This window comes from Phyllopteryx taeniolatus, chromosome 3 (genome assembly GCF_024500385.1).
Source record: "Phyllopteryx taeniolatus isolate TA_2022b chromosome 3, UOR_Ptae_1.2, whole genome shotgun sequence".
Classification (NCBI taxonomy): domain Eukaryota; kingdom Metazoa; phylum Chordata; class Actinopteri; order Syngnathiformes; family Syngnathidae; genus Phyllopteryx; species Phyllopteryx taeniolatus.
Genome location: NC_084504.1, coordinates 6308748 through 6335117, shown reverse-complemented (window position 1 = coordinate 6335117; position 26370 = coordinate 6308748). Strand labels below are relative to the sequence as shown.

The 26370-nt window shown below is 40.7% G+C and overlaps 1 protein-coding gene and 1 long non-coding RNA gene across 3 annotated transcripts; one reads left to right on the top strand and one right to left on the bottom strand.

Moving 5' to 3' along the window:
* Positions 1-31: 31 nt before the first annotated feature.
* On the bottom strand, positions 32-1495 carry LOC133474735 (uncharacterized). Its single transcript, XR_009787602.1, has 2 exons — positions 1357-1495; positions 32-1156 (listed from the first exon to the last, which is right to left on the bottom strand). It is a non-coding gene; the product is annotated as an uncharacterized LOC133474735 (long non-coding RNA).
* On the top strand, positions 1408-23232 carry specc1la (sperm antigen with calponin homology and coiled-coil domains 1-like a). 2 transcript variants are annotated; one of them, XM_061766672.1, is made up of 16 exons: positions 1408-1575; positions 8422-8584; positions 8686-8824; positions 9463-11087; positions 11793-12000; positions 13294-13367; positions 14312-14487; positions 14706-14869; positions 15112-15233; positions 15528-15618; positions 16893-16982; positions 17078-17222; positions 17351-17453; positions 18436-18552; positions 18674-18733; positions 19776-23232. In XM_061766672.1, the coding sequence occupies exons 2-16, from the start codon at positions 8459-8461 to the stop codon at positions 19863-19865; spliced, it is 3330 nt and encodes a 1109-aa protein (XP_061622656.1). In that variant the 5' UTR covers positions 1408-1575; positions 8422-8458; the 3' UTR covers positions 19866-23232. The 2 variants fall into 2 exon arrangements, with proteins under 2 accessions (XP_061622656.1, XP_061622657.1); XM_061766673.1 differs by having other exon boundaries at positions 1409-1575; positions 17081-17222.
* Positions 23233-26370: the final 3138 nt, after the last annotated feature.

The window sequence follows — 26370 nt, the reverse complement described above, 5'->3', positions numbered from 1 at the left end:
AGAGAGATTTCATTCACAACCTTAAAGGGGATAGTTTGTAACCGCATTGTGTACTTTTATTGATATTGTGTTTTAAATAAACTGTCCAGAAATCGTTCCATCAGTTTTATATAGTGCGTCCCGGAGCCAGCCAATCACAGGGCTCATATAAACAAACAACCATTTGCATTCACATTCACACCTACGGGCGATTTAGAGTCTTCAACTAACCTACCACGCATGTTTTTGGGATGTGGCAGGAAACCGGAGTGCCCGGAGAAAACCCACGCAGGCACGGGGAGAACATGCAAACTTCACACAGGTGCGGCCGGATTTGAACCCCGGTCCTCAGAACTGTGAGGCAGATGTGCAAACTGTGCCGCCTGGTCCAGAAGAATTTTCAATAAAAACAGAGCATAATTCTTGCACTTTCTAACTTGTCTTAAATGTTCTACCAGAGAACTTGGTGTAGCGCAAATTAGAGTAGAATGACACATGCCCCTCTCAATTCAATCTTTGCTGGTCCAATTTCCCTGGTCCTGTGACATTAATCTTTTAATCCACACATTCCTGGGAATATGGTATAAATAAAACATTTTAAACAAATCTGTAACAAAACAAGTACACCAAGAAGCCTCACCTAAAATGGTAAATAGGAACGCATGTGAACTACTTACAGTCGTGACTGAATTAACAAAAAAAAAGATAATTTGTTAATTTTGTTGTGGCCTTTAGATTTTGTACATTTTGTTTTAGCCTTTAGATTTAGGTCAATTGTAATAGCACTATGTAAACCTATACATGAGATGTTGTGCAAACGACATGCCTACAGAGGTGCCAAAGGACTCAAACTCAGTGCTTATGTCAACATCCAGATACTTGTGTAAAAGACTGGCAAAAGTAGATGTACAGATTCAACTCAGGCCTGAAATAAAAGTTACAAACAGAATTGATATAACTGCAATAGTAAAACAACATGTTTACCATCATTTATGCACAATACTCGTTTTGATAACTTGACAAAACAACAAAACAATTCTCTACATATTCTCTTAGATAAGGCCACGGATGGGGAATATCTCGCTTCTCCGACTCTGTTGTAGTCGTCGTTAATGCTCCCTGGCGTTAAGGTCGATTACCGCAGAACGATGGACCACAAGGCAGACGAGAAAGTTGACTGCGGGGAGAGGGGGGAAAAAAAAAAAAACATTAGCAGCAGTGTTAGTGGCTTTAGTGTTAAGGTCATTTGTTATAGCACTATCAGACCGTGCAGACTACAAGTCTATGATTGATGAATAGAGTATAAGGTAAAAGTAAATGAAAGCTGGTTCTTTAAATCTACAATGCAACGAGTGCAGTGTCTGTCCAAGGGCGTACGAGGCGTGATGCTGAGGGGATGCAGATGCAACCAGAAGAGGGTGCAGCAGAGGATCATCGAGCTGCTGTCAGCAGTCAGAAGCGAGCTGAGCGGACTTCCAAAACTGATGCTGCCTGCCTGCTTACTTGTGGCGGGGTTAGCAACCGGTGCGGCACCACAATCAAGCTTCCGTCGGACATTCAACAAGCCACCAAACTGGGAAACTAGAGGAAACGCAGGTTTGCCCATTTCGTCTTTTAGTGTTTAGAGTGCTGCTGCTGCCCGTTTGCCGGCTATGCTAACATCGCTAGCTTCGCGATAGCTTTAGCAACGTAGCATTGTCACAGTTCTCGAACAAAATAATGGCTGGGTGCACACACTCATAACTTCACATTTATCTTAGCGTAACCAGGCGGATTCCTATATGTTCGCGTTGGTCGTTTAAATATGAATGTAAAAGTCACGTTTTCAACATTTATCCATATTTTTAGAACACCGTCGAGGTAGAGAAATCAGCTTGGATGTTTCCTGACAAGGATTTCAAAATAAGTTATTCTGAATGATGCACACCTAATTTCTGCGCGACAAAAAGTACCATGTGCATTTGGTGAGTTTATGTGCAGCGATTCTCAATTGTATGGCGTGACAGTTTTGATTGTCATTCATTATTCTCGCAGCACTAAAACGCCATTTATTTCGAGAGTAAACCATTCAGTTTGACTTTTGCTACCAGTTTAGGTCAGTGTCAGGTGTAGTCTAACTTTGCAAGCCATATTTCTTTTGTAATACTATACGCACTATGCACATTTGCATTACAACTACTACTACGGTAGTACATTGTGTGTAGCATTTCACGTTTAGCCTCTTTGAATCAGTTCAGTTCAACCCAACTGTATGCGGATTAGGATATTTAAAATCAAGTTTCAATGAAAATGCTGTGGGGATGTAATGACATGGCGGCTTTGGTGCTTTTGTTTTGAAAGCTGTTGTACAAACAGGAAGCAAAATAACTGAAATTCCCTGAATGCCTGACCCTATAGCTACCTCGCTAGATGGCGTACCCCCTTAACTTTATATGGTCATTTGGCCTGAAACGGGACTTTTTAATATTGTGTTGGCTTTGGTGAATGATCGAAAACCAAATAGTTGAAGTCATTAAAGCATACGTTTGTGTGTCTGAGTTACACATTGATAATAGGGGCGTTAGCTGTGAGGCTAATGTTGTGGGTGTGCCAAAAACAAATGTCTGCTTGCCCCGCCCCCCCCGCCCCCCGAATAAATCAGCAAGGGGACTAAGTGCATATTGCTGCAACCCCTTTTTATTTGATAGTTTTGACTTTTATCCACAGGGTGCTTCTACGGAAGCGTATTGCATTCACTTGGATAAAAAAACGTGTTTTTCTGAGTAATTTTTTGAGGGCTTTGTTTTTTTGAATATTTTTTTTCTGATGAATTTTTTTCCACCTGCTTTTCTGACTATTTTTCTCTGTTTTTCTGACAATTTTTTTCCACCTATTTTTCTGACTAATTTTTTTATCGGGACACATCGAACTCGCGAGAATCTGCGAACTGCAAGTGACTCTTTGCGGACTCCGTAGTAAGCAACATGACCGGTTTATTTATTTTGATATGGGTTTAAGACACTGCGAGATACTCCTGTCTTTGAGTCACATAGACGGTATTGTTATTAGTTTGTCGACATTATGCAGGCATCTGCGGACTTTGCGTTTGTTCAGGAGGAAAGCACATTCAGATCTGCTAGATACAGCAATTTTTGTCCAGAATCAGTTGGACAGATATGGTATGCTCCATGGATACAAGATGATGCATTTAAAATGCATTCAGGCTGGCTACGTGGTGACTCAAGAGACGATCAGGATACTGATGAAAATACTGGACCCGCATGGTGTGCAACTGAGGCGCCGGAATCGCCTTCGCCGGCGTATGTACCACAATCCCGGCACAGCAGTAATCCGCCATTAGTGAGTCTGCAAAGAGTCACTTGCATTTCGCAGGTTCTCACGTGAGTTCGATGTGTCCCGATAACTCAGAAAAAAATTAGTCAGAAATACAGCTGGAAAGAAATTAGTCATAAATAATTTCTCAGAAAAACAGGTGGAAAAAAATTAGTCCAAAAAACAAAAAGAAAATAATCAGAAAAACAGGTGGGAAAAAAATAGTCAGAACAACAGATGGAAAGAAATTAGTCATAAAAAAATAGTCAGAAAAACAGGTGGGAAAAAAATTGTCAGAAAAACAGAAAAAAAATACTCAGAAAAAGAGAAAAAAAATATTCAAAAAAACAAAGCCCTCAAAAAAATTACTCAGAAAAACAGGAGGGTTTTCTAATCCAAATGAATGCAATACGCTTCCGTATGTTTCTGAACTTTCCTGATAGTTAAAAGGTGTTTTATTTCATAGTCTGAAGTTCTTATAAGCCTTTAGCCTGGTCGAGCGGATATGCATTTTGAGAATAACTTTACCTGGTTGTTGCTTTGCGCGGTCGAGCGTGTGCACGTGATGTTGTTGTTGTTTTTCTTACTGTTCTCTAGTGAAATGACATGAGAAAATGTTATTTACAGACAACCATGGACATGGCATAACATTTTTTTTTTTCAATCTTCCGCAACAATTGGGGATTGTTGTGCTGAAAATGTGAAGGATGAGGATGCTTTATTTTTGAGTAAAGATGGTTTTATTTTTTATTTTTATTTTTTTTTAGAAAAAATATTCATATTTTTGTCTTATTTTCTGCATATTAGGCTCAGTCAGGCATAGTTGATGAGTACTCTGGTGCAGTGTTAGTCTTTTGCATTTATAGTAAAGCATATTTTAGACTTGAACCTTTAATAGTGTCTGTTCTCTTTCAAGCAGACTGGTGCCTGCTTGTCCCCAAGCACACAATCTGCCTTGTAGGGTTGTTTCTTTGGAGACGCCATCACAGGAAGCTCTTGTTATGGCAAGGAAGTGCCTCCCTGCGGTTGAAGCTTCAATAAGGGGGTCTTTATGAGCAATTAGAACACTACTATCATTAGCAGGTCCTCATTTGTCTTTGTTCACTCATCTTTTTCATCGTCAGTAAGCCATTTATTCATGATTACCATAATCCCATATGCAGTACATGATATTTTAGTTGTCAGTGAGCCCAATATATATATATTTACAGTACAAGATTTTAGACCAGCAGTGGCCAACCACTGACTGTCCAGTTTTGGCGTGGTTCGTTTGTCAGTTTGATCTTTGTCTTCAGAGATTGTCAAGTTTGATCTTTGTCTTCAGAGATTTTCCACTTTCAACTGTATACTTTATACTAAAATTTGAATTCATGAGTTTTTGTCAGTGGGACGGTGCTGGGATAGGCTCCAGCACGCCCGCGACCCTAGTGAGGAGATGCGGCTCACAAGATGGATGGATGGATAAGAGTTTTTGTCAATGCATCTGTAATGCTGCTAATTTCATCATTCTACCATTGAAAATTTCAGGCATATTGGTACGCAACCCAAGCAAGCACAGACGCAACTTGCTTTTTTGTTAGCTACTAACTAAGACAAATGGCCCTATTTTCGTGATCGGTGTAAATCTGGCATGGTGGGGGGGGGGGGGGGGGGGGGGGCACAACTGTGTGCCAGGGCCTGGTTAGACCAGTGTTGGTAATTTCGTAGACCAGCCGAGCCCGGCCAATTGTGGGTGGGCTGTGCCACTGTGGGTGTGTTTACAACAGGCTTCATTCACCGCCAATCAAAGCGGCTCCTCTCATCCCCTTTAAATGTAGTGTAATGGCGGTCTCGACTGAGACTTTTCTGTGTGGAAGAGGACAATGCGTAATCATAGTGATCCATGCGTGAGTGGAGCATTGTCACTGCTCTTGGCTGGTATGGCAACAGACAATGTAAGGGAGTACCGTTATTAAATACAGAATGAGCTGGTAATAACCGCTGGTGACTTAAATATGGCCATGGACCTCAGTATCTGTCCCCTGATCAAATTCACCAAAATCGTGTCAGACCAGCGGTCTACCTCACGCCATTAGTTAGACGTGGTCTAAGCAGACGTAAATTTAGAACGACCACCAAATTGTCACTGCACCGCCGGGCGTTTTCTCCAAGGACGCTACCCTCGTTGTGCCGGAATACCCAGATTGGAGAAAACCCACGCAGGCACGGGGAGAACATGCAAACTCCACACAGGCGGGGCCGGGGATTGAACCCCGGTCCTCAGAACTGTGAGGCAAACGCTCTAACCAGTCGGTCACCGTGCCGTCTGGCGCAGACCAGTCTGCCAAAATAATTGGCAAACACGTGCAGCGGGTCTTTGAATCCACCAGCATTTGCGTCACGCCGCAGATGTGCTGTCTACAAAGATAGAAACCAAAAATATAGCATAAATATGAAAAAGCAGAATAGGACTTATTTTACGTCGTCTTATCTGATGGGAGGAATTTTATATTTTGCCGAGTAACACGGGGAATTCCAGTTTCCCACGCTGATCCTTTTCCCTGGCGGATTTTAAAGCTTCAAACTTGGAGCATCAATTCAACTCACTTCATGCTAATATTGACAGAGGATGATGGAGGACTTTGCAAATAAAAAAAGAACTGGTTAATTCAACGAAACAAACTCGAGACTGGATCTCTTTGTATGTGAACTTTCTGTTGTCTGCTGAATTGTTAATGTTGTAGTAAGTCTAATACTGATTATAAAATTTGTATTTAGCAAGTTTTACATGATGTGCATTATACATCAATTAAAAGCTGGGTATATGACTGTTGCATCAAAAAAGATTTATACAGTATGGTACAGGTGTGTTAGGATTTTTATGATTTGCCAATATATATATATATATACACCATCACAATGGATTTGAAATAAAAAGTGATTTTTATTATACTGTATATACTGTAGAGCCTGAGGACATTTCTGGATTTGTTTGCCAGGCCTTCATTGCAGCTACCATCTGCTTGTATGTGACGCTTGCCTATCTTCCGTTTTGTCTTCAGCAAGGGAAAATTGTGCTATTGTGTTGTGGTCAGGGGAATGACTTGACCATGAATGGATGCTACATTTTTTTGCCTTCAAATAGTCTTCCACAGCAAAGCTCCATTTTTTGTGTTTTGTAGCATTTGTTTGAAAATGAGAGAACAGCCCTATACACCTCAAAATTCATCCTGTTACTTCTGCCATTCGTCAGATTATCGATGGACACTACTGAGCCCGTTTATTTAGCAGCAATAAATGTCCATGCCATAACACTGCCTCCACCACGTTTGACACATTATGTGGTGGTATTCTTTAGATCATTAGGTGTTCCTTTCTCCCTCCATAATTTTCTCTTCCTATCATTGTAATAGACATTCTTGGTTTCATCTGTCATAAGAATCTTATATATTATATAATATTTTTCTTGCTTAGAGGCACCTCAACAATAGTCAGAAAGAAGACTAACTACTGCTTTGCAACTATTGGCATTTTTGTTTTTTACAGACCAATCCTTACAGCTGAGCTACTGCCACCCCAATTTTTCACCTCCCGCCCCATCCCGAGCTGTTAGATAATCCGTACTGTTCTATGCAACCATATTTTTATTAGTACTTTCGTACAATTTTGTCAAAGGAACTGTACCTTTACTTGACTGGAATATTTCTTCAAACACACTGTTTGTTTTATTTCTAATTCATTGTCATGTATGAGGAAACATCATTAAAAAGTCTGCCTTTGTCCAAAACGGTGTAACTTTAAATACACACGTGCCACAGAAGACAAACATGGAGTAGAAATTGAATAACAGTACTGTATTTGAATTTTCTGTCACATGAGGTCACAAGGATTATTCCCTCTGTTTGCACTGTAATCCCACACTCAATTGTCAACATTATGGTGCTGTGTGACTTGTCAAGTATTTAGTGTCAGCAAGAGTTGAACAATGTTTCCATGCATTATAAAATCGAGCATTAAATCCTACAGTTTTCCTCATTTTCATTGTATTTATGCCACATGTGAAGTTCTGTGTTTAACTAGAGATCCTTGATATTTTTTTTTCTTCCGATTTCCAATTTTGTTTAATTTTATTTGCATGAGCCATGACTCTGAGATAGCTTACAGTCGATGAGTATTAACTGTTTGTCACACAGTCCACTTTACAAAAAAAAAACATTCTACCAAAACAACAGACCACAGTCAGAGATTGATTGTTGTGGGGCTTCCAGTGCAAAATAAATCACTTAGACACACTTTTTCCTTTCAAGAGGCTTTGTGCAAAAATACATCCAAGTTTATGCTAAAGCACTTACTCTTTGCTTCCAGCTGTGTCCCAAATAACTTTTCTGGCTATCACGACATCAAATGAAGTTCTCCTCAGACCTGGATGGAAACCTTGCACAACACAGGACTACAAGACTAGTTGTTTTTGTATTGCCAGGATCAACATTTCAAACATTGCCAAATAAGCATAGTTTGTTAGGGAAAGCGCTACTCCTAACATGTACTTTGTTCCCTCTCCTTTAAAAAATAAAATAAAAAATCATAAACATACAGTATTTCCAGTTTATTACTGCCCATCATTTGCTGCCATTTGCCACTGTTAAACATTACAAAACCTTCCAACTAAGATGATCTTTTTGTTAACATCATGTTTGTCCTGTATATGCTTCATGAAAAAGACTACAGTTTGGGTATTCTTAATATTCACAATGCACATATAGTGCATCAATTTCTGTGACCCTCACCGACTTGGACTTTTGCAAAAACATGAGAGCCATCTTCTAGAGTTACGCAATTTAAAACATTGATTGTATTTTCCAGTTAGGCGTGTCGTCTTCTGTCTCGATCAGAATCCAACAACTTTACTTTTTATGTCTAGTTTCAAGACTTGGCAGACATCATAACCCAAAAAAATTGTAGATCAGAATTTTTTTCTTTAAAAACACAATCATTACAGGGAAAAGAGCACTTCAATTGAGCCTGCTGTCAGTTATTTTTTTCATCATGTTTTAGGAATATCTCCTATGGAAAGAATTCTCCGATGGAAAAATTGCAGCGATAGATATTCTGACATGCATTACCTTTCTCTTCCCTCGTGTGTGTGTGTAGACTGCGCCGTAAATGTTTCGGCACCGGAGAACTCAGTATGAAGAAGTCAGTCCGGCCCTCGGTGAGTAAGGTGAGTGCTGATCGAGGGAAGGCAGAAGTCGCAGCTACCACTGGCACTGGGAAGCCTGCAGCTAAGACCAACAGTGCTGCACCTCTGTCGAAGGTAAGACACCTCATTTTGCGTTATGACAGCGTTTTGCGAAGGATCTGTTTTACTGTTTGTATCAGATTATTATTATTTTTTTGTTACGGCCGTGCTCTCAGGTGAAAAGCAACGATGATCTTTTAGCAGCAATGACTGGAGGGAATCCTGCGTCAAGCAATGCTGTCAGCAAAACTAAGAGGACTGCCTCAATTGGGACGACTGCTAGCACTGGTGACAATAAGCAAAAAGCAGCAGCAGGTGTGTACAATGTCTGCTGAGGTCTGAATAGCAGATTGTGTACGGCTTCCCTATAGTGTACGTTGATTGCCTGTTCTATGGTCTTCATATTTATCCTCTTTGCCCTTTAGTGGGGGCATCACAAAAACTCATTATAGTGGGTGTAAGGGGAAGAAAAGTGATGACGATTCTAAGTGATGATGATTCCAATGGCCCATGATAGACAGACATTTTGCCGGATTGATTGGAGGGGCCCCTAAATGAGATTTTGTTTTTTTTCACAGGGCCCCAAATCCCTGGTGGTAATCCTTTAGATCAGGGGCGTCAAACTAGTTTGTATTACGAGCCACTTCGTAGTTATTGTACCCCTCAGGAAGCCTGTCATGATGCTGAAATCACATATCTATAATCACTACAGGTTTGACACCATGTGAAAAGTTGATCACTAAACTGATGTCTCACAAGATATGCTGACTTCTTGTGTAGCGTCATGCAAAATGGTGGTCGATCTCTGACACTACTTTTATTTTTGAGAGGCATATTTTTCCTGAAAATGTGGGGTGTTCAACTGGAGATTTCAGTATACTTTGATCTCAATGCAATTTGCCCGTTTTTGTTTTGTGAAAAATGTAAGAATACTATTTTTGTCTCTGATTAAGGTTCTTTAACCAAGCGTATGACATCATCAACTACAAAAGAGCCAAATTCTTCACGAGACCGTCTTCGAACATCCAGGACATCAGCTAATAAGAAGCAGCTGGTCTCAGGGACAGCAGCAGGCGATGTGCCCTCAGGGAAGCGGTGTCGCAGCCAGATCCTGACGGAGTCCGAGAGTCGTATGAGCAAGTCGAAATCAGATGGCCAGATCAGTGATAAGGTGGCATTGGAGACAAAAGTCAATGACCTGCTAGGGCTTGCTAAGAGCAAAGATGTGGAGATTCTACACCTTCGGAGTGAACTGAGAGACATGAGGGTCCAGCTTAGCATGGAAGGGAAGGACTCGCCACAGCAGGAAGAAGCAGAGGAGGGGGAGAAGCCGCATGTCTCAGCCATCACAGCAGCTGATGTCGAGTCTACTCTGCTTCTTTTACAAGAGCAAAACCAGGCCATCAGAGAGGAGCTCAACCTACTGAAGAGTGAGAATCGAATGCTCAAGGACCGTCTCAATGCACTGGGGTTCTCCCTGGAGCAGAGGTTGGATGGCTCTGACAAGCTGTTCAATTACACGTCCCTGAGCCCAGACTTGGCAGCAGGCAGTGGGCAGAGTGTGGGTGGAGCCACCCTGACCTCCTCGGTGGAGGGGTCGGCTCCCGGTTCCTTAGAGGATCTCCTCACTGGTCACCAGCATGGTGGTTCAGCAGACAATCTTGACAGCGAATCGAGTGAGGTCTATCAGGCCGTCACCTCCAGCGATGATGCGCTGGATGCCCCCTCTGGAGCCTCCTCATCCTCTGAATGTGAGTCTGCTCCGAGTAGAGAGCGTTCACGGAGGGGCAGCAGTGGAAATGCCAGTGAGGTGTCAGTTGCCTGTCTTACGGAGCGCATCCATCAGATGGAGGAGAACCAGCATAGCACCGCTGAGGAGCTGCAGGCCACATTGCAGGAGCTGGCCGATCTGCAGCAAATCACCCAAGAGTTGAACGGGGAGAACGAGCGGCTTGGCGAGGAGAAGGTCATCCTCATGGACTCGTTGTGCCAGCAGAGCGACAAGCTGGAGCTCTACGGCCGACAGATAGAGTACCTGCGCTCCTTGCTAGACGAGCATCATGTTGCGTACGTTCTGGAGGAGGACATCAAGAGCGGCCGCTACATGGAGCTGGAGCAGCGCTACGCCGACCTGGCAGATAATGCTCGCTTCGAGAGAGAGCAGCTGCTGGGGGTGCAACAGCACTTATCCAACACTTTGAAGATGGCAGAGCAGGACAACGCTGAAGCCCAAGAGGTAATCGGAGCCCTGAAGGAGAGGAACCACCAAATGGAGCGCGTCATGGACTCGGAAAGACAAGATCGGGCAGCCATGGCCGCTGCGCTTGATGAATATAAAGCGGCAGTGAGCAGCGACCAAGCAGAGCTGAGCCGCTGCCGAGCCCAGTTGGACCAGGAGAGGCAGAGGGTTGCCGAGCTGTACTCTCTTCATACAGCGGGGGACAAGAATGACATATGCCAGCTTTTGGAAGGTGCGCGACTGGGGAAGGAGGAGGCGGAGGCCAAGGCTGCAAAGTCGCAGGATGAGTTGGAACAAGCTCACAGTGACCTTGCCCTATTGCAGGACACTCTCACTAAGGTCAGTTTGGGATAGAGGCACTGTTTGTGGGTCTATAATGTATGGTATGACTAAGGCTATGTTCACACTGCAAATCCGATGTCTTTTTTTTATTTATTTTTTTTGCCCACTGTGACATATATCTGATTTTTTTCATCTCAATGTGAACAGTACCATTCCAATTTTTTTCACATGGGACCCAGACCTCTTTCATATCTGGATATAAATCGGTATGTATCGGACGCGAGTGCGGGGCGACCTACACGTCAACAAAAGGCGACAAATGTCACAGTTGTTCGACAATACAGACGTGCCACAAAACAGCAGAAAACTGTCAGTGGATTTGGTTGCACAAAATCCTTGAAATCGTCACAAATGTGTCATGACGAGTCCTACGCGAGGGGCCATATTTACTTCCATAAACACCGCATGCGTGTGACGTCACGGGCGTGTTGTGTCCACAGTAGAAGCCGCATTTGTGTTCGTGAAGGACTACATAAAAAGATTGGATTTAGCAGAAAAAATCTGAATTGGGCATCATGCCCTGCAGTGTGAGCATAGTCTTAGAGTCATGCCAAGAAAGTACATGTTTATGTTTTACTTTGGGATTCCAAAATTAGTTTTACCTACTCATCACCACATAAAGAAGCAATCTCTTTCATATCATCTCTCTTTAACTCATTGTTGATATTTTAATGAGTGAAGTCCGCTCTTGTGTGTGAGCAGCTTGACAGGGAATACAGAGACTTCCAACAGCAGGTGCAGCAGCAGATGGCTGAGCAAGCGCACGTGCTGGAGAAACAACGTGTGGAGCTGCAGGAGAAGGGGACGGAGATCGTCGACATGAAGGAAACCATATTTGAGCTGGAAGACGAAGTTGAGCAGCACCGAGCTCTAAAGCTGCACGACAACCTCATCATCACCGACCTTGAGAGTAAGCAGCCTGCACACACGCATGCACACGTTGGAATGGCAACATCGTTTTTGTTTTTGATTAGATTTTACACGATTTGCTGTTTGTCATGACGTTCCAACCAACTACTACATTATGTTTGACAGTGAGTGCGTGCTACTGATTGCAGAAAATGCTGCTTGTCATAAGGTGATAAGATAAACACAAGTACAGTACCTGGTCTTTTCTTACAAGTTGAAACTTGACAGTGTTCGGCTTTCTACTGAGTGATATTCAAGTTTTAAAATTAAACAATGTCACACAATTGTGACGTCTTTTAAAGGAGACAAGCCAAAAAAAATGCTGTTTTCTCTAACACGCTGTCCATGAAACCAGAGTTTTGGATGGTGTCGACAGTGGCCAGAATTCAAAACAAAACAAAAAAACTGCTTTCATTGACCCTAAAACACAGTTTGCCAGTGGATGAAAGGACAAAGCAAATACAGTACAGGGTTTTGTGTGGACATAATGGAGTCCACGAGAGAAAGAGGGAGTCATACACAGTCAGGGATTATAAGAACTATTAATGAGTGAAAAAATTATTAGAGGTAAAAAGGCCAAATAGAGGAAGCTATCTTAAAAATATTTATTATAAACCAAACTGCTGTTTGTCATTTTGTTTTTGCTGTGAGAGCAAATACCTTTAAAATGAAATGAGGAGTGGATTAGCTGCGGTGTCGGTGAATGAAAACTGAAAATCTGGAAGTAATTTACTAATTTTCTATAAAGAGTATTATACTGTGTGTCAGGGCCAAGCATGTGGTAGAAGGCTGTCGACAGAACACTCAACGAGACACAGGGTATTGTTTGTGCAAATAAGCAGCTTGTGGCGAAGAAGAGATAAGGGTGGTCCGTCTATGTTACATATCAGCTGGGCTGAGGTTGTCGCTAAATTCCGGGGTTAACTGCATATGATCACGACTCTGGAGTGGGCCTTTCTTCTTGAGGAGTTTAGCATTTATTTGACAAATAGTTTTAAGGTTACACACACTGCACTGTGACATTCACAGCTATGTGGTTACACACATTCATATTGTTAACTCTCACACAGATAAACCCTAATGTTACTCACACAATAGACAAGTTATTCTTTAAAAGAATTAGTTTATCTTTGATAATGCACTGTTAATAATAATAATAATAAAGGATCCCATGTGTCACAATCATCACATGACAACACAACGCAAAAAAACTGTTGTGTCCTGCAAAGCTGGTTTAGAGATTTTCTCTGCGACCAGCTCATTAAAGTGTATCTACCGGTACTTTCTTTTACAGACGCCGTAAAGAAGCTACAGGATCAGAAACATGACATGGAACGAGAGATAAAGATCCTGCATCGCAGACTTAGGGTAAGCCTAGCCCATTGACTTGCTGTCAAAATGCCAAATAGTGAGGACACAATTATTTTCATTGAGCAAAACATTGACCTTTCCCATTTGAAATAGTGCAAGAATAAAGTTGTGCTATTACGAGAATAAAATCATACAATACTGTGAAAAAGTCGTGAGGGGACTAGGGAATAAATGTTTAATATTATGAGTGTAATGTTAAGATTAGGACTGTTGAAGAGCTTGCCAAGCACTTTAATGTGAGTTTCACAAACAATGGCATACACAGTGTTTTGGCTCATCTGCGTCATCATCATCACTATGAGCAATGTAATGAGATGGCACAAATGTTCTCTTCTTGTTTGATTTGTTCAATTATTTCCCCACTGGTAAAAGCTTATTTCACATCTAATATTACTCAATGAGTATGAAAAAAGAGGAACAGTGGGTGTGCAACTGCTCGTCTAGATTGTTGCATTTAGACTTTATTCCTGTATGATCATGGGAATCATTGAAATGATGACTTTATTCTGATTGTAAATATGTTTGTATTTTTTAAAAAATTATGACTTTTTCCTTGTATTTTTCTGTTGACTTTTATGAATCTGAATCAAACTCATTTTAAACGCCATTTAAAAACATAATGTACATGTATACATGTGTTGTCAAAGGCTATTTTTAAACAAAACAATCTTTATTGTTCTTAACTTTTATGAGTGGGTCGCGACTTTGCGACCAAGGGTGACAACAGTTGAACCATCGCTACTGAATGTGGAAAAAAGGTCAAGCAGCAACTTGCGACATGCACTTTCTGTGCTTTTTAGTAGTCATCTTTTGAAAAGCATGTCAACCTGCATTTCTGCTGAAGTATTAAGCAGCATGAGTTTTGGAGCTGTTATAGGTTTAGCTGAATTATTATTTACAATATGCCTAAATGATGTTAAATTTTACTTGCCGCCGCACAGGAGGAGTCGATGGAGTGGCGTCAGTTCCAAGCAGACCTGCAGACAGCTGTCGTCATTGCAAATGATATCAAGTCCGAAGCGCAGGAGGAGATTGGAGACCTGCGGCGCCGGCTGCAGGAGGCTCTGGAGAAGAATGACAAGCTGAGCAAGGAGCTGGATGAGGTCAAAAGCCGCAAGTAAGCCAAACAGACACTTTGGACAGATTTGGGCTTCTTAGGTCTTCAGCGACCTTTTGGTGACACCATCTTAACAACAATAACTTAGGGATAATAGATTTGTATGGTGATCAATCATAGTGGCGGGATATATTCATTTGCCTTTCATGCTTTAAATATTTAAGTCCATTTTCTGAGTATGCTGTTGATATTTAGTAGAGTATAATTTTTGTTTGCAGGCAAGAGGAGGAGAGAGGCCGTGTGTATAACTACATGAACGCAGTGGAGAGGGACTTGGCTGCACTCAGACAGGGAATGGGTCTGAGTCGTCGGTCTTCCACCTCCTCTGAGCCTTCGCCAACTGTCAAAACCCTCATCAAAAGCTTTGATAGTGCCTCGCAAGGTATATATGGCAAAACAATTTGATTTCACTTGTTTTTTTTTTTCTTAATGTATATTAATCTGTTCTCGCTCTACAAGTCTACTTTATCGGTATCAGGGACTGCTTTTCAAAAACTTTTTTTCTGTAGAAATTTACCTGTAATTGACGATTCACTTCCTACATACTGTGGTCGATTTCACCCGCATTTTCAGCCACATTTAAACAGAGCGCCTTGTAACTAACTTTGTTCTTGTAACTTCAAGCACCACCACCTTCCAATACTGCCACTGTGACTCCAACAGCGCCAGCCACCCCACTACCACGCACCCCTCTTAGTCCCAGTCCAATGAAGACACCTCCGGCTGCTGCTGTCTCACCTATACAAGTATGGGATGAAAAGCTTTTCTACTATGTTTTGTATTCTGTAAATGAAATTGAAAGCCTTAAAAAAAAAAAAAAAAAAAAAAAATCTGCCAAAATCCTAAAACTTGAGTACTGGATACAGAAGAATAATGTGATGAATTTGAGAGGTAACACCAATGACAAAAATAGTTTTGTTTGCTTGCTCTGATACTGCTTAATGATAAATGGGCTTCCCTTGCTGGGTAGTTTTACTCCAGTTTTGTTTTGGGTTGTGTATATTGTAGAGCACTTAATTTGACTTTCTTTTCTCTTTCAGAGGCACTCTGTATCCACGTCTCTGTCAGCTGCCAAGCCGCTCTCCTCCCTCAGTGACAAGAGGACCAGCTATTCAGACATCTCCATGTCATGTCAGGCAGTTAACACTAAAATACTCTTTATTTTACCACAGTTTCGTTGAATCTGTTGCTCTGAAAAGCTGATCATTGTGTGATGTTCTGTAGCCTTGTTCAAACCTGCAGGAATAAAAGTAGCACAACAAATAATTGCCGTACCATACTGGCTGCCGTTAAGAATTAGACTAATTTAAGAGCAAACAGCATCTTATTTTACCATTGTATGGCATTCAATAAGTAATAATGCTCATAGTATTAATGAACAGCTCGCATGGCGAAGTAATGAGTGGTTACTAAAAAAAAGAGAGAATTATTAAGCTTTCTGAAAAGCTGCTCACTTGATGTTATCAGTTTCCCACCAGTAGCCAAATCTTTTGTAATCAAAAGTGACACTCTCCATGTCATGGGTGATTTGATGTTTCCGTCTTTTGTATATCATGCAACATATTTAGTTTGTGTTTCCATGGTCAGAGTAGCCAGACACATTGTGCATGGGTTTTTAAAACAACTACATACAATATTTAAATATTACTCATTTCTGTTTGGTGATTTGAAAACACTGAACATTGCAACGGTGTCAACGCAGCCTGTTTTCATGTAAAGTAGTACTGTAGTTTTGCAGCGGGACTCCCCTCTACAAATGTGGATGGTCACTGTGGTATACACACAATCAAATGCAGCGCATTTGATAAGTGACATGACTAACGAGCCACTAATGGCATCAAACGCTGAAGTATGTGACCATGGGAATGACTTAGATGCTGTTCTTTATATTACAAGCCAGTGTCTCATCAAAATGATTTTGGAGTTGATATTTCAATGTGAAAATTCAAATACAGTACATACTATTGCTTAAGATGCCCCATCCCTAAATCTGTCTACTTATGAACGTGACAAAATCGGGACATCAAATATGTTGTTTATGTATAAATAGCAGGTTTGAACAGGGCAAGTGTATGTCAGAAAGCCTTCGCATTTGTACTACAGTATATTATCATGATCATGGAGAACTGACACATGATGCAATTTAAGAGAGAGTTTTGCTCTAGAGGTCTGGAATTGTTCCTAGTTTGCTTCACACTAACTTCAGATTTCAGTTATTCGAAATGGTAGAGTGGAGTAGAGTAGAACCTCCCTCAGTTTTTACCACGCCCAATGCCTCAGTTTGATTTGGCCTGGAAGTCGGTACCACTTGTTGGTATTCTTTACACTCAGAAGCATTTGAATGCGACTCTTCACTGAGCTCTGAAGCACTATGTTATGTAAATAGTGTAATAATGTGTTTACAGCTGAGCACCTTCTCAGAGGAGCACCAGCCAATCGACCACCTTCTGTCCTCCAGAGGGTCCCCAACATGGATTCCACCAAGACAATTTCAGGTTGGATAATGTATTTAGAAGGTACACATTAAGCTTGTTGCAAATATATATTTTCCAGGAATCGATTTTCTTTTGTCCTCCTTTTCTTCCTTAAGTAGTTTCCCGCCGGAGTAGTGAAGAGATAAAGAGGGACATGGCAGCCCAAGATGGGGCCTCCTCATCCTCACTGATGGCCATGAGTACCTCCTCCTCCTCCTCTCCAACGGCCTCCGTCACCCCCACAACGCGCAGCCGTCTAAGGTACAACCTTTTTAACCGCAACACAGCGGCCATTTGTATTTGGTAGTTGGTTGTGACTGTGGTGTACAAACTAAAAAAAGGTTCCCAAGCAAGCACACACAAATCTCTGTTGTTTTTCTCTGTTGAAGAGAGGAACGAAAGGACCCACTGTCTGCACTGGCCAGAGAGTATGGAGGCTCCAAGAGAAATGCCCTGCTGAAGTGGTGCCAGAAGAAAACTGAGGGTTATCAAGTAGGTTATTGTTCTGAAACCAACCGATGTCATTTAAGTATGAATATTTTGGGAATATTATCTTTTTGTTTATGCTTGTTGGAATTCAGGAATCAGGAAAAAGTGAAAATGTGGTCTTTTTTTAACTGGCAAATCACAAAATTGCTATTTCCAAGTACTTTTCCATACAGAGCAGGTTTCGGATCATGTCCTTATACATGTATGTAAACAGAAAGCTAATTTTTTGACTTGCTTTTTCTCTCTCTCTCTCTTTTTTCAAACAGGGACACTTAATTCCTACTTATGCAACAGCACTTTCACATTCTCATGCTGAGCATTAAGCTTTGCTGGACAAAAAAACCCTTTCATTTTGCTATAAAGTTCAACTCAAAAGCAGTTTGTTTTCATTTGCTTTTATTGAATGTATTTTAGTAAGTAGCATAACGTGCTGTCATAAATCAGTGTTGTGCTGTGGCAGAAATAAACGCATTAGAACACAAAAACTCTTATAGGCAGCAAGATAATGTTTCTCTGCTTCAGCACAAGATCAAATCTGTTGATGCATGTGGTAAAGTAGTTTATTTATTGCCAGACATAACAAGAATTGATGTATTACCCTATCATGGCGTGTCCTCCCCAGGAAGTGCGTGACGTTGAACAAAGTGTCTTGACAAAAACATGACGTACGGTACTATCTTGGTAAATGTCATGTTACCGGCGAATACGGTATACTGTGTAGCAACACCTGTGTGGTTATTGTCCTTTGGAATTAGGAGTAAAGTAAAACGAATTTGTCCCTATATTACAAGCCTTTAATGTTAACCTGACATGATGGATGAATTTACAAATACAGAAACAGTTGAGAAAATGAGCAGACTCTGAAAAAAAGAAGGAATGTTAGTTTACTAGGCTGTGTTCATCTAATGTATGCCATTATGTAACTTTTTGTTTGTTTTGGAACTACATTATTTCCTTTTTATTGATCTGCTGCCATGTATTCCAGAACATTGACATCACCAATTTCAGCAGTAGTTGGAATGATGGTCTGGCATTCTGTGCTCTGCTCCACACCTACTTGCCGGCCCACATCCCTTATCAAGAGCTGACCAGCCAAGACAAGGCAAGTACAGATAGGAGGGAAACCCCAGCCTTAAAACCTCTAAATGCTGAATAAAAATAATTGGCTTGTCTTTTGTTATTTTATTTTTTTTTATTATTTATTTATTTTATTTTTTTTACAGAGGAGGAACTTCACCTTGGCGTTCCAGGCTGCAGAAAGTGTCGGGATTAAATGCACTTTAGTAAGCTTTGATCGGAAAAATATTTCACAAAAACAGATGTTTTTGATGAAAATATTTTCTTTTCTATTAAGAAGAGTGACCCTCTGTCACATCAAGTTCATCAAGTCAATCCCACCAGAATATTTAATTTAAGACAGCCCTCTAATATGCTCCAAGGCAGGGGGGGGGTGAACTGTGGCCACAGCTAAGATTTGTACTTATTGTTTTATTGTTATTGCATGTTGAGGAAAAACGTTGGTTCTCTTGTTTATACCTTCAATACATTATATGCCAGAAAAATTCCTTCAGGGCAATTTTGTTTTAAAGTCACTCTACATACACGGGTCCTCGATTTGTACCTATATTGTTTTAAATCACTTGTCCTTGATTTGCCATTGTTGTTGTTGTGCCTTATCTGTCAATTACGTAAGGCTTCTAATTGGCTAAAGCATGCTTACTGATAGAGATCAGCGCTCCATCTGGTGATTTGGAATGCTGCTTTGACAGAGTGCAAATGTTTTTTTTTGATGTGGACATAGACTGAGATTTTATTTTGGGGGGGGGGAATAAGTTTGTTGAAATTACTTTTCAACATGTGGACCTTGTCTAAGCCAATGTTTTCCAACCTTTATTGAGCCAAGGCACATATTATACATTAGAAAAATCCCACGGCACCACCAAACAAAAATGTCACAAACATACAGAAATAAGGATCACTTTGTTTCAATTTGCTCATAAATGATTACTCGTGCAATCTAGGCGGAGGCAATCGTGGGGGATTTACAGGTTAAATGGACCTTCTGCCTTTCTGTGGAAGAACTTTTAATGGTTGTGCCTCTCCCTTTATGTCGCTGGCATAGATAAATGACCAAAGGTACATTATTTGTAAAAAAAAAAATGAATAAAACGAAAGATATAATTAATTAATAATTGAAATTGGATCATTTCTTGCAGCAAACCTGATCAGTAGTATGCAGCAACAGTAGTTGAGAATCACTAGTCTAAGCCAATTGCATAGTCTTCCTAGTTTGACTCATAACTTTGTGTTTTGGGGCTACTGCAGGACATAAATGAGATGGTGCACACTGAGAGGCCGGACTGGCAGAGCGTCATGACTTACGTCACAGCGATCTACAAATACTTCGAGACCTGACTAAAGTCTCCTGCTACTGTCTGAGCTGGGCCGCACCTCAAACCCAACATCACAACTGTACCTCACTGGATACCCCCCCTGCATAGCATGTTCAACATCTTCAGGAGTTTGCAACAATAAGAGTAGACGTCAATCTGAAAGGAAACACAGTATTAGTATTGCCTGCATGCAGTGTCACGAGAACACCTTGAGAAGTGAACCAAGTATGAACTGACTGCTGATCCTGAAGAAAAGCGCCTCAGTGCCTTCCGCCTGGATTTTCGTTTTGCAAGAAATTGTCCTCTAAACTTTGCCCAGATGTTTGATCATTAGCGAGCAATAAAACAAGTTGAAAGGCCCAAATCTTCTCCATTTTGATGGTGACTACCTTTGAGCAACATCTGCTAAGGATCTACAACATATCAGTACAGTTCAAATTCCCTCGAGCCTTTGACTAGAGCTCAGGCAGTTGTATTTTGCAGTATTCCAGATGTTTATGTATGCTTCAGATGCCTTTGTTTGAGAGGATCAAGTGCCTGTGTGATGATCGATGCCTGACGCCAGCTCAGCTCCCCTGAGAGCCAAAGCCTGAACAGTGTCTTTTCACTACAGCTTGTGAAGATGAAGATCAGTTGTCCAATACTGTACATGATGTTGCAGACTTTTTTTGTTTTTTTTTCCTTGCTCATTTTGTGCTGGTTGCTGTGTGGGACAGGCTTCTTATGCTACAGAAACAAATATCTGATCTCAATTGGAAGCCCCACCCACTTAGCACTGCATAGTGTTGGTTGCGAGCTTTGAGGATTGACGTGAATGACAAAATGAGATGTGCTGAGACCCTGGAAAATGCCAATTAACGGGAATTTTGAATCTCAGCTCCCACCTTAATGGGTGGAGTTTTCATGTTCTCCCTGTGCTTGTTCTCACTCCGGCTTCCTCCCACCTTCCCAAAACGTGCTGCTTCGGTTGGTAGGAGGCTAAATTGTCCATAAATGTGAGTGTGAATGGCTGTTTGTGTCGAGTATATGTGCCCTGCGTTTGGCTTGTGACCGGTCCGGGGCGTATGCCGCCTCTCGCCCAAAGTCAGCTGGGATAGGCTCCTGTTCGCTGTGCTCCTAATGAGGGCAAACATAGAAAATGGTAGGATATAAGAATTATGGCAATAAACTGGACGTTTGCAAAGTTGCAGTTTGGTTAATAACAGGAAAAACAATTCTATTTTTCAATTTTACACCAAATTTCCAGTTAGCACCCTTCATTTCTCATGAATTCCCATAGAAAATGTCTAGCTCATCCTTGGTTCAAATTCCAGTGGAAAGTTTCCACAACGTTTACGTAAATGTGTCTTGTCCTAATCTGAGCAGCCCTTTTTTGGGGGGAAGGAAATCCCCACGTTAGGTGATTGAATACTTTTTCGCATTTGCTAATTTAGCCATAACACTAAAAGACAAAGGAAATGAACAGTTCAAAATCATGAAAAGCCACCTTCCATCGCGTGTAAGTGGCCAGTAATGTTTGTTTAATTTCATTTGTGTCTGAACAAAAATGCTAGTGCAACAATATTGTGTCTGAAGAGGTGAGCTTTATAGCAGTTATTTTAAAGCTTTTGCCAAAGTCACACATAGAAGGCAAGCTGTTTTACTGCGCTCAATGAAAGCTAAGCTAATAACTTGTTGGCCTCATTCTCACATTCGGGGGAGAAATCGTCCAAGAATAGCTCATTTACAAACACTATCCCTATGATCAGCATGTTCGAAAATGTTTTTTTTTTTTTTTTTTATAAATATAAATGTGTTGAACTTCCTACTGTGACTTAACATTATTGTAGAGATGCTGAGTACATTGGTGTCCATTGTGCCAGCCAGCAACATGACTGTGTGGCTGCTGTGTGTCAATTGTGCCTCCACTTTCATGTTCACTTTATTTATTGGGATGTTTCCAATCACTGTATTATTATTATTTTTTATTATTATTGTATTTTTCTTGTTGTTGTAGCTTTATTTGTGAGTGCACGGATTTGTTACATACAAGAGGCTGCACCTATGAAAAGCCATTTGTGCTTTTATTTGATATTCTTTGTATCCATTTTAAGGTCCATGTACCAGTAACGCTTTAGTAATGAAAAAATTCTACACGTTAACACCTAGTGCTTCACTAGTAGTGTGCAGATATCAACTAGTGCATGGTTTTGCCTCACTGGTAACATGTAGTTGTTCTACTAGTGAGGACAAAGAGTGTAGTGGTACTTTGGCCTTAAGCTGCCTATCAAGAAAATGTTAAAAAAGTGTTTATTTGGTTTCCTTGATAAGAAGGCTACTAGTGTGACACAGGCCTACTAGGAGGGCTAAGTACTGATACTAGTGCAGCCCAGTAGTTTACTAATAAGGTTTAATTTCATACTAGTAGGCCAAAAGTGGCACTAGTTACAAGACAGTCGTTCTACTAGTGCGCTGAATTGTCATACTGATGAGGGCAATGACAGTATTAGTATATGGACCTTAAGCTCGAGGATATCAAATAGATGCTCAAACAGCTTTCCATATGCACCTGGTCAGCTGCTTCTACTTTTTTTTTTTTTTTTTTTAAACTTCCTGCTAATGTCTTGCCTTAACATATTTAGCTTTTGCGAGTGTTGAACTTGCAGTTTTGTTTGCCTACAGTGTGGAAACGATCGTGCCTCTTGAGAAACGCTAATCAGGTCTTTTCGCAAGGCAGGTTGAATTGATGTGTGTGTGTTACTCTGCTGTTTTGGCACATGAGGCTGCCAGCTGGTATCTGTAGTAATGTAGTTGTTTTCATCTTGGATGCGTTTGCAAAACCCACGTCACCGCCATCTGTACAGCTGCTTTGGACATCCAGCAATTTAGCACAAGAAACTTTTCGTTGTATGTATAAATATGTAGTATTTAAGTACATTTGACAGCATTGAGGGTTTATCAGCCAACACTTTTATCGTCTTCTGCTTGATTCCATTGCTAAACTATGCGTGTTGTTATTCCCATTTGGATTATCTGGGAGTTTGCAGAACAAATTGAATCCTCCCCGTTGCTCAACATGGAATATGTTTGCGATCACACACACGCTTATTTGGAGGAACTGATGAACACTAAGCCGAGCAAGGACACTCCACTCCACTTCCATGTGTTGCAGCCACAAGAGAGAGTACGAGAAAGAGACGTTATATTGCAGGGCCTTTCATGTGTCATGGGTTATAGAAGCAGGAAAGCAAATGTGAACAGTCCTTTGTTTCTTTACTGGATCTGCTTCATGTTTTGCTTGCCTTGGTTTACTTGAAAATGCTCTGAGAATTCCACTGAAGTGACTTAAGTTGTTTTTATTTTTTGGGGGGGGGGTTACTCCATGTTGCCTATAAAATCCAATATTTTCATTTACTGTACATACGTTTTTTTTTTTATAGTGTGGACTCTTATTTTGAAGATACACTGATCACATATCATTTAGTGCCTATTCTTTAGTTAAAGTCAACATAGGTGCGTGTGTGTGTGTGTGTGTGTGTGTGAGAAAGCGAGAGATTAAAAAATAAAGCACACGCTACAAAATCCGATTTATTTTTTGTACTTGCACTTGAACAACTGTTGTTACTGTAGTTTTTATCGCTGATGAAGTACAGTCAGGTCCAGGAGTTTTTGGACAGTTGAATGATTTTTCTGTTATACACCACGACAGATTTCAAATACTTGAATTTACTCTGGACTTGATTTTAGAGGGTTTCACAACATTTTTTCATGAGGAATTAATTACAATTATTTACCTTTTTTTAATTACAGCCATTTTACAATGTTATATTTCGAGTACAATCGTATGAATTTTTTTACTTGGATGAGAGTCGAAAGCCCACCGTGTACATAATCACATTTTGAGTTTCCTCCCTGCAGATGCTTTACCAGGCCTTCACTGCATGCAAGTCATGCCCCATTGGGTTGAACTCAGGCCATTGAAGAATACTCTATTTGCTTTTCAAAAAGTTTTGAATTGCTTGCTTGCAGTGTGTTTAAGGTGATTATCCATCTGCACTGCAAGCACCAGCCTGTCTGTTTTGAAGCATTTGGTGGAATGTGAGCAGATAAGACACCACAGTTCATCTTTTTACTTCTGTCAGCAGTGACATCATCAGTAAATACCTGTTCCTTTACCGGCCATACGTATATGCCATTGGCATCGCTTTGCCTCCATGATGTTTTAAACGTGGTATGTTTTGGATCATGAGCTGATCCTTACCTCATCCTTTGCAATTATGTTTCTATTCAGATGTGCTAAATTGACTGTTGCATCTACTATAATAGTCCAGGACATTGGAGGCTTTTTAGGCAAAGGCTAATCTGACTTTCCTGTAGGCTACTTCAGTGTTGCTGATGGTTCTCATTTTTTGTCATCTAAGCAAGCAGCAGTGAAAGCCTCGCAAAGCATTTCCAGACTGTCCATGGGCACCAGACTTGAGACAGTTATTGACTGGACAGGATTTTCACCCAAGTTTTAAAATGAATAATTATTAATAAATATTAAATTATATTTTTCTTTTGTCACTACATTTTTAAGCACCTGAACATTGTAATCAGTACAAAATAATAAAAATTACAAAATTGTACATGCTACAATATTTTGACGTATATTGATTTAAAGCTAAAAGTCTATACTTCAATAACATCTTGACTGTTTTAGATCAAATTCATAGTGGTTGTGTAAGAAGGACAAATAATTAAAAACAAATTCAGTGATCAAATATTTCTGAATCTACTGTGTGAAAAACTATTTCAAAAAGTTTTTATTTCAAATTCTTTTTTTTTTTTTTTGCATAGTTTCCCCACTTTGTTGAAGATCATCAAACAAATGTAAATATCAAACAAATATGACCCATGTGAATACAGCGGCTGAAATAATTATTTAACACGTCACCGTTTTTCTCACTAAATATATTTAGATGCTATTGACATGAAATTTTCACCAGATGTTGGGAACAACCCAAGTAATCCATACATACAAAGAAAGTAGAACCAATAAGATCAGAAATTAAGTTGTCTGTAAAAATGTGAAATGACACGTGACGAAAAGGAGGTGCAAAAAGGCATGGAAAGCCAAGACAACACCTACAATTTATAAATAATACAACAGCAATCCAGCCTCTTGTAAGTGCAAATTAATATCAGCTGGTTTAGTCCTACAACCCCAATACCAATGAAGTTGGGGCGCAGGGTTAAACATAAATTTCAGTTTATCAGTTTATTTTTGAAAGGGGACAATGCAATTTCATAAAACACATGAAGTACACATGGTTAAAAAAGCCAGAATTAGCCAGAAGGCTAGTTTTCATCTGTAGTCCCCTGGCCATGATGTAAAAAAGCAGTAAAATACATCTACAAGACAATATCATACAGGATACATAATCAAACTATACTATTAAGAGAGAATAAAACCATAATTTTTTTGATCATAACAAAAAGACAACATAACATACTTGTCTTTTAGTGATGGCAGCTATAGGTGTTAACTAGCCACATTTTCAGTTTTTTTGTGAAGGCCTTGTATGTTGTAAGCAGTTTAACCTCCTCAGGTACTGAGTTCCACTCACCAGCGCTCCTCACTGACCAGGCTGACTTACTGAAAGTGCTCCTGCGCAGAGGAATGAGACAGTCACCTCTGACAGAGCCTCGAGTGACACGCTCAGAGCTGTTTCTTTGGCTGATGAACTCAGCCAGAGGAGCTGGGGCCAAAGCATGCAGTACTTTATAAATAAATAACAGAATACAATGATTTGCAAATCATGTTTGACCTATATTTCATTGAATACACTACAAAGACAATATATTTAATATTCAAACTGATAAACTTTATTGTTTTTAGCAAATAATTATCCATCCATCCATTTTCTGAGCCGCTTCTCCTCACTAGGGTCGCGGGAGTGCTGGAGCCTATCCCAGCTATCATCGGGCAGGAGGCGGGGTACACCCTGAACTGGTTGCCAGCCAATCGCAGGGCACACATATAAACAAGCAAACATTCACACCTACGGGCAATTTAGAGTCTTCAGTTAACCGAGCATGCATGTTTTTGGGATGTGGGAGGAAACCGGAGTGCCCGGAGAAAACCCACGCAGGCACGGGGAGAACATGCAAACTCCACACAGGCGGGGCCGGGGATTAAACCCCGGTTCTCAGAACTGTGAGGCAGAGGCTCTAACCAGTCGCTCACCGTGCAGCCCAAATAATTATTAACTTAGAATTTTATGGCTGAAACACGTTCCAAAAAAGCTGGGACAGGGTCATGTTTACCACTGTGTTACATCACCTTTTCTTTTAACAACATTCAATAAACGTTTGGGAACTGAGGACACTAATTGTTGAAGCTTTGTAGGTGGAATTCTTTCCCATTATTGTTTGATGTGGAGCTTCAGCTGTTCAATAGTCCGGGGTCGCCGTTGTCGTATTTTACGCTTCATAATGCGCCACACATTTTCAATGGGAGACAGGTCTGGACTGCAGGCAGGCCAGTCTAGTACCCGCACTCTTTT